At 39.3% G+C, this 8,726-nt stretch overlaps 1 protein-coding gene across 1 annotated transcript; it reads left to right on the forward strand.

Moving 5' to 3' along the window:
• Nucleotides 1–526: 526 nt before the first annotated feature.
• Nucleotides 527–8,370, forward strand: abcb10 (ATP-binding cassette, sub-family B (MDR/TAP), member 10). The gene is made up of 13 exons (XM_062994842.1): nucleotides 527–959; nucleotides 2,547–2,747; nucleotides 2,897–3,099; nucleotides 4,206–4,340; nucleotides 4,441–4,587; nucleotides 5,735–5,870; nucleotides 5,976–6,071; nucleotides 6,215–6,424; nucleotides 6,825–6,904; nucleotides 7,075–7,255; nucleotides 7,413–7,456; nucleotides 7,554–7,588; nucleotides 8,081–8,370. Exons 1-13 carry the CDS (start codon nucleotides 563–565, stop codon nucleotides 8,334–8,336), a joined length of 2,121 nt encoding a protein of 706 aa, XP_062850912.1. The 5' UTR covers nucleotides 527–562; the 3' UTR covers nucleotides 8,337–8,370.
• Nucleotides 8,371–8,726: the final 356 nt, after the last annotated feature.

Here is an 8,726-nt window from a genome sequence, read left to right on the forward strand (position 1 = left end):
GGAAACTCCATTAGGCTGGAGTAGTGTGAGTTAGTTTACAGCGGTAGTGAGGACGTTTGATGGGGTCACCTTTTCCGTGTTCGCTTATTTGAGGTTATTTAAAAGTTTGTTAGTAGTAATATTATAGTGTGGTGATACATAGTGTAAAGAAGACAGATGACTCAAACAGATGAATGAAGTGTGTGACAGATTTTGGTGACATTTGGGCGACGGCTGGTCTGGGTGTGAGAGGAGATAAGGAGGTAAAAGCTGGGCTGTATGTCCCTGTCAGTGACAGATAATGCGGCTGGGTAACCGTCGAAAGCCGAACAATAACCCAGATCACAGTGGCATTAGGTTCACCGGGGATGTCAGGAGCCAGGACTTTTCTCCACTGCTTGTGATTAGCTTTAATCAGATTTAATCAGATTTATGAACCGGGGGCTATTTAGTGAGTCAGGCTGGTTGTAATGTTTGAGCTCACTTGTTCTTGAGCCCGTGACAATGCTTGTGCTTTAAAGCGAACTGGATCAGAGTTAAACCTTTACTTTATCTTAACCTTTACTTCCTCTAAGAAGTAACAATGCTGCACATATCCGGATTCACTACTAGAAGACTACTACAACACTGGAACATTACCTGCACATCTGCAGTAAGACTGCACCAGGTGTCTGTTCAGACTTTAAAAAGATCCCAAAGGCAGCTCACCTGTAAGAACAGATCTGGAAGCTCTGGTCTGCATGTTTTACCTGTACCTGTAGGGAGAGGTGTATTCCAGCTCCCCCATGCCAGACTAGGACTAGCTTTTTGGGGACAATGCAGGACTCCCAATCATTGTGCCTTCTACAGTACTTCTGCAAGTTCCAAACAAGCAGCGGATCAAAGTCAAATCAAGACCAGTGAGAAACCTGAGCGACTGTCTTCAGATGATCTGAAAAAGTTACTGGAACTTACTCATCCAGAGCGTTGGAGACTGACAGGTAAAAGGAATTGTTTCCGTTATCATTGTTTATTTTAAGTGGTATATGCTAATTAACATAAACATATCAATAGAATGTATAAATGTAAAAATTCCTATATTGTACAAAGGAATATTTAAGGGTTTTAAACCTGATCCTTATTCACCCCTTTTAAAATCTTTGTATTTTTACCATGAGCCATTTTACCATGTTTTCTTGTACTGATAAAATAAGGTGGAAAACCTGTTGCAGTTGCTGAATTCAATGACATAATTCATGAATTTAAAAAGGCGTATCTAGGATATTTCTTGGATAATTTTTTTTATAGTGCGAACCAACACGTTTTCATGTTTTACTTTCACTTTATCCTGTTCACAATAGGTCTGGTTTATTTAGAATCACTGGTTGCTATGCAGTAACACACCCCATCAAAGGACCTAGGCCATTCGCCTTTTCAGAAAAAGCCAATCATGTGCATATGTAGACGCCTGACCAGCCGATAGCACCAGTGGGAATTCGAACCCTGGACCTCAGCAATAGTGGACTAGCGTACTTTAACACATGTAATGACATGCAGTGGATCATAAATTTTAACATATGACACACTGACCTTCACATATGCTGAGTACAAAACATTTAGACAAAAATGAATAACTATGCCATGTTGAAAGCAAATACGGGTGTGTGTAATAGTTATTACACATCTTGTTCTACAATTACTGACTGTAGTCCATCTGTTTCTCTGCATGCTTTGTTAGCCCCCTTTCATGCTGTTCTTCAATGGTCAGGACTCTCCAAGGACCACTACAGAGTAGGTATTATTTGGGTGATGGATCATTCTCAGCACTGCAGTGGCACTAACATGGTGGTGGTGTGTTAGTGTGTGTTGTGCTGGTATGAGTGGATAAGACACAGCAGCGCTGATGGAGTTTTTAAACACCTTACTGTCACTGCTGGACTGAGAATAGTCCACCAACCAAAAATATATCTAGCCAACAGCGCCCTGTGGGCAGCTCCTGTGACCACTGATGAAGGTCTAGAAGATGACCAACTCAAACAGCAGCAATAGATGAGCGACCGTCTCTGACTTTACATCTACAAGGTGGACCAACTAGGTAGGAGTGTCTAATAGAGTGGACAGTGAGTGGACACGGTATTTAAAAACTCCAGCAGCACTGCTGTGTCTGATCATACCAGCACAACACACACTAACACACCACCACCATGTAATTGTCACTGCAGTGCTGAGGATGATCCACCACCTAAATAATACCTGCTCTACAGGATCCTGACCATTGAAAAACAGGGTGAAAGCAGGTTAAAAAGGTATGTAGGGAAACAAATGGACTACAGTCAGTAATTGCAGAACTACAAAGTGCTTCTATATGGTAAGTGGAGCTGATAAAATGGACAGTGTGTGTAGAAACAAGGAGGTGGTTTTAATGTTATGGCTGATCAGTGTATAATAGTGTCTAGCTCTAAACTGAGGAAAAAAATCCTGATCATGAGTACAATAAAAATGAATTCTGCCGCTCTGAATGTTTGGTTTTCATATTGCACTTAGCTAATGGATGTCTGTGTTCTTTTATTATCTGAATAATTTTCCAGCTGCTGTCAGCTTCCTGGTTGTCTCCAGTGCTATTACCATGTCTGCTCCATTTTTCTTGGGTCAAGTGATCGACACAGTGTACACAAACCCATCTGCAGACTTCACTGGCTCGCTGACCTCGCTGTGCATTGTGTTGGCAGGAGTCTTTTTGTGTGGCGGTGCCGCCAACGCTGCACGCGTCTATCTCATGCATATCTCAGGTGAGCTCTCAGCTTAGGCGAAATCATTTGTTTTATTACATTTACAGTACAGTTAGATTTTACTGACGGTTGTGTTATCAGAAGTTAAATTACTGTCAATAATGAATTAGTTTGACTTGACTGCACTCTCGCCTGTGGTGGTTTTTCAGGGCAGCAGATTGTGAGAAACTTACGGGAATCACTTTTTTCCTCAATTTTGAGGCAGGAGGTTGGATTCTTTGATAAGACTCGCACCGGTGAGCTGGTTAACCGCCTCTCGGCAGACACAGCTCTGGTTGGACGGGCGCTCACTGACAACTTGTCTGATGGCCTGCGAGCAGTTGCTCAAGCTGCAGCTGGAGTTAGCATGATGGTGAGCAAGAAATTAATGTTAATACATGGCACTGATTATGGACCATGCCTGACAAAAACACTGACAAAAAAGTGTTGTCTTTAGAGTTTTTGCTTACAATGTAAGAAAGGGGCAGACTTGGATATTTCCCTTCACTGAAAATATACACAGATGAGCCAAAACATTAGGACCAGAACTTTACATGTGGTCAAAATAGCTCTGCAAAATGATCCACTGAGACATGAACTTCAAAATACATTTGAATAAGGCCTGTGGTATCTGATACCAGGATATTACCAGCAGCCCATTTAACTTGTGCACAGAGGTGGATCTGCACAATCCTACAGTGCATCCTGGTGCCAGCTCCTCCATGGTTAAATGATGCACATGTGCACAGATGACTTTTTTCGATTTGTATTTCATTGTAAGCAGCCCCATAAACAGAGGGCGGCACGGTGGCTTAGTGGGTAGCACTGTCGCCTCACAGCAAGAAGGTCCTGCGTTCGAACCCCAGGTGGTGCGGTCTGGGTCCTTTCTGTGTGGAGTTTGCATGTTCTCCCCGTGTCTGCGTGGGTTTACTCCGGGTGCTCCCGTTTCCTCCCACAGTCCAAAGACATGCAAGTGAGGTAAATTGGAGATACTAAATTGTCCATGACTGTGTTCGATATTACCTTGTGAACTGAAGAACCTTGTGTGAAGATAAACTACCGTTTCCTGTCATGAATGTAACCAAAGTGTAAAACATGACGTTAAAATCCTAACAAACAAACCCATAAACAGAAGGGTTTGATGCACTATGTGTTGTGCCACATTCACTTCATCAGCAGTATTACATTTATCCATGTCCAACAACATGAACATTATATGGACATTTATTAACACATTGTCCCAGTTTTAAAAGCTTTTCATTTTCTAGAAACGCTTACCACAAGGTTTAGCATGGTATCTGTGGGAATGTGTGCCCACAGATGTGCGACCTTCAAGCCCTTGGACGATTTTATTATCTACAGTTTATATAATTATAAACAGATTTTAAGAACTCTCTCAAACCTCAAATCTTGTTTTGTCTGATATTGGTAATTAAAGCGACAATGTATAAGCTCTATTAATTCCTTTTTTCTCTTTAGTTCTATGTGTCACCCAGCCTTGCCACCTTTGTGCTGATGATTGTACCTCCTATGGCTGGTTTCGCAGTTATCTATGGCAGATACTTGCGTTCCATATCCAAACAAAGACAGGATTCTCTGGCAGAGGCTACACAGGTCATTTTTATGCATAATTTTTATGTTGCTGCTATAAATAGTATATTTATCTTTAGGACATTTTATTAAATCTGATCTCACTTACTGGTCTGTTTTATAGCTGGCAGAAGAGCGGATAAGTAACCTGCGGACGGTTCGGGCATTTGGAAAAGAACTGACAGAGGTGCAGAAGTATGCTGAGAAGGTTGACCATGTCCTGCACCTGGCTAAAAAGGAAGCTCTTATAAGTGCAGCATTCTTTGGACTTGTAAGTCTTACAAAAACATACTTGCACTAAAAATGATTTGTAACACACTGTGTGTCTGGTAAAGGACAACACAGTGTAACATTATGTTTTTTTGTCCTAAAAGCACCATATGAGCCTAAAAATACACACACTCAAATGTACATGTTATTGCAGTAGTTGTTAATTAAAACGTTCCTTTACATTACAATTATGAAACCATTCATTTGTTGTCTGTTTTACATTGTCACTTTATCCTGGTCAGGGTTGCACTGGGTCTGATTCATTAAGCAAAGGGCAGGAAACACACCAGACAGGTTGCTAGTTCATCACAGGACAGACACACACACACACACACACACACATTTGTCAGCTGCTATATCTGCAAATTGTTTTAGTTAAATGTTTTTGAGGTAATTTTGTTCAGCAAAACAATTCAATGATTATCTCAATTTATATAAAAATGGACATGAGCTAAACCTATACAGTGTATGGATACGTACCCCCTTAGCATTAATGGCTTCTTTTCAGATGTACAACTTACCCGTGCCATTGCCACGAACCATTAGCCTAGAATATAGAGTGTTCATTATTTTAAATGTGAAAGGCGTACTCTTCAGACTATAACACACAGGGCATTCTGCATTAGTCCAGAGCTTAAACCCAGAGGGGTCAGCAGCATTTCTGGATATTCTTGGGATATGCCTTGTGCTTTGTGTCGTAAATTAAACTTGTAATTGTAGATTCAGCATCAAACTGTGTTTACTGACAGTAACAGTATTTACTGTGTTTTTTTTATTTTTGACCATATGTGGTTATATTAACTACACAGTGCCATCTAAGGGATCAAAGTTCACAAGCTTGGTTTTCGGGCCTTGCCCTTTATGCACAGAGATTTCTCAAAAACTCTCCTTATGTTTTATTGTTTTATAATAAATAAACGAACAAACAGCCATCAAATTAAAATAACTTTAATAATTACAGAAAATATAAAATCTTATTTTTCTGTATGTGCTGTTTTCAATTAAATAACAATTTCTAAAAGACTGTTACAAATCACTAGTAGGCATTTTACTTAGTATTTTAATTTTTTCTGGAACTGAGTTTGTAGTTAATCTCCTTTTTTTATATGATATTTCTGTTTTTGTCCACCCACTGAATGTATGTGTAGACAGGTCTGAGTGGAAACATGATCATCCTGAGTGTGCTGTATAAAGGCGGCCTACTGATGGCTAGTGAACACCTGACTGTGGGAGAGCTGTCCTCTTTTCTTATGTATTCCTTCTGGGTTGGCATCAGCATCGCTGGTGAGGGCAAAACAACACATCTCTTTTATTCTCTAAACACACAGTAACAGGTAACAGTACCTTCATATGGTCGTCTAAATTATGTGTATGTTTTTTGTTTGAAAGGCTTTAGCTCATTTTATTCTGAGCTGATGAAGGGATTTGGAGCTGGTACTCGCCTGTGGGAGCTGATGGACCGGAAGCCTGAACTTCCTTTAAATGGTAGATAGCACTATTTCATATTGGTTTTATTTAAACAAGAAAAAACTGTTTTGTATAATAATTAGTATTATTTGACACAAGCAGTTTGCAATGGTTTTATTAACAAATTTTATTTATCAGGAAAACATCTTTTTATTTCTTAGATGGACTTGTATTAAGACCAGAACAGCTGAAAGGAGCCCTAGAGTTCCATAATGTGTCCTTTTCTTACCCAATGAGGAAGGATGCACTTGTCTTTCAGGACCTGAGCCTGTCTGTACCAGCTGGCTCAGTTATGGCAGTGGTGGGCCCTAGTGGCTCAGGAAAATCTACTCTGGTGTCTCTTCTGCTTCGTCTTTATGACCCTGACTCAGGTAAGCACGTTTTAGGGCTTTCAATTCCATTGGTCAAAATGTATTTGCACACACTATATATATAGAATGGTATTTAGGACACACCAGCTCTACTCTTTGCCATGTTCAGCCTTATTCATTTCATTCGTTTTATTTACCTGTGCTCAGTTTTTTAGCCCTGGCAGCCGTGTACTCGGGCCTGTGTCAGGGCCCTTGCATCCGTTGTTTTGGTGTCCTTTGACCCATTGCAACCCCGATCCCCCATAACTCCAGTGCAAAACTGAAGAAGCTATGTTTTATTTAAACCTGTTAATAACTGACTAGATTAAGACTGAAGTATTCCCTTTATGGTTTAGAAAAAATAGAAATGTAACATCCTAAAACTGTATCCAAAATTGTGTTCAATCTTTCACTTTGATAGGTGTTGTAACTATAGATGGCCATGACATTCGGGATTTAAATCCTTCTTGGCTACGGAGTAATATTGGAACTGTAAGCCAGGTAAGCATTATAAGCTGTGTGTATATACTGTTATACTACAGGCCTTTACTTTTATTGATTAATGCATGTGTTTGGCCCATGTTTTTGGCCGCTGGTACAGCTCAGCTGATAAAAAAGGATGTTAAGAGTCAGAGAGACCTAACCTTGAAATGTGTGTGCTTTTTGCATAGGAGCCAGTTCTTTTTTCCTGCTCTATAGCTGAGAACATTGCTTATGGAGCAACAGATTCCAGTCAGGTCACATCACAGGACATCCTCCGAGCAGCACAGATAGCTAATGCTCATGAATTCATAAATAAATTCCCCAAGGGTTTCGACACTGTGGTTGGAGAGAAAGGTGTTCTACTTTCAGGTACTAAAACTGTTTTGTAAATGACACTAATACAATTTAACATGTTTAACATAACACTTTTGTGCTGCTAATTAACTGATTTATCCAACTTAAAAAGAATAAGCATTGATTATTTATGAATGTGGTGGCATTTTGAACTCATTTTTTGACTGAACAGGTGGACAGAAACAAAGAATCGCCATTGCAAGGGCGCTGCTATTGGTAATTCACTTTGGGGTTTTTACTGGCATGTTTAGTAATACATTTTGAGCTTCTAATTTTTTAAGGCTAACATGATTTTTTTTCCTATCTGTGACAGAATCCCAAGATACTGTTGTTAGATGAAGCGACAAGGTAAGCGGATTGTTTTACAAAGAAAAGATAATTTTAGCAGTTTGTAATCTGTAAGAATCTATACATCTGGTAGAGGTAAACTTGTTTAGCCTAGTTGTCTTTTCCTAGTTGTTTTTTCTTCCATCCTTGCACCAAGTAAATCTGAAACTCACCTATAAAACTCATGATGTAGCCATTTTTTGAACACTCAGATAAACATAAAATGGTGTACAGTTGGAGTAAATTGTGGTGTTAGTGTAGTCCACATAGCATGTACATTACAGACACATTACATTTTCTGTTTGGAATATCAGTTGCAGTTTTCTCTATAAACAAGGTGATTTGACATACCACATGGTGCTTTGCATATCCACAGTGGTTTACCTCCCACAGTTTCCAATAAATCTCTGGTTCAAACATTTAGACTTTAAAATATTTAAATATATATTATATTAGCCTATTATGAACAAATTACATCTTTGATTGTCTCCCCATTGTGTCTCTTTATTCCAGTGCTTTGGATGCAGAAAATGAGTATTTGGTACAGGAGGCTTTAGACCGTCTGATGCAGGACCGCACAGTACTCATCATTGCTCACCGTCTCTCCACCATCCAGAATGCTGATGCTGTTGCTGTGCTGGATGACCGGCGTGTGGTAGAATGTGGCCGCCATGCTCAGCTTCTCAACAACAGAGATGGGCTTTTCCGCAAACTCATCGAGAAACAAGCTTTTTTACAGGCTGAACATAAAAAGGTTATTTCCTCATAAAACATATATATAGAATATATATCTATATTTATTATTTGTGAGTATTTACTCGCTGTATATGTTCATACAAACAGCTGTCAATTCTAGTCCATTCTAGTGGACAAACATGAGCCAAAGACAATGAGTATTTATATATGTAAGACACTGCCTTTACATACAAACCCTGTTTCCAGAAAAGTTGGGATGTTTTGAAAAAAAAAAAAAAAAGAATCTGTGATATGTTGATTCTTTTAAATCTGATAAAAGTAGTAAGAAAGATTTCCAATGTTTTCACTAATCAGCTTCATTGTCGTTTGTAAATATAAAAAAATTATCTAATTTGATACCTGCAACACACTCCACATCGCCTTGATGACAGCATGTGTCTCTCTAGAATCCCAAAATATGCCT

The sequence above is a fragment of the Trichomycterus rosablanca genome, chromosome 5, assembly GCF_030014385.1.
Source record: "Trichomycterus rosablanca isolate fTriRos1 chromosome 5, fTriRos1.hap1, whole genome shotgun sequence".
Lineage (NCBI taxonomy): Eukaryota > Metazoa > Chordata > Actinopteri > Siluriformes > Trichomycteridae > Trichomycterus > Trichomycterus rosablanca.

Bases quoted from the DNA above. Each gene is read 5' to 3' on its own strand.
- abcb10 (XM_062994842.1), top strand. From the start codon at position 563: ATGCTGCACATATCCGGATTCACTACTAGAAGACTACTACAACACTGG. The intron at 4,588-5,734 runs GTAAGTCTTACA...ATGTATGTGTAG, and splicing joins GTGCAGCATTCTTTGGACTT to ACAGGTCTGAGTGGAAACAT. The intron at 6,072-6,214 runs GTAGATAGCACT...TTTATTTCTTAG, and splicing joins GCCTGAACTTCCTTTAAATG to ATGGACTTGTATTAAGACCA.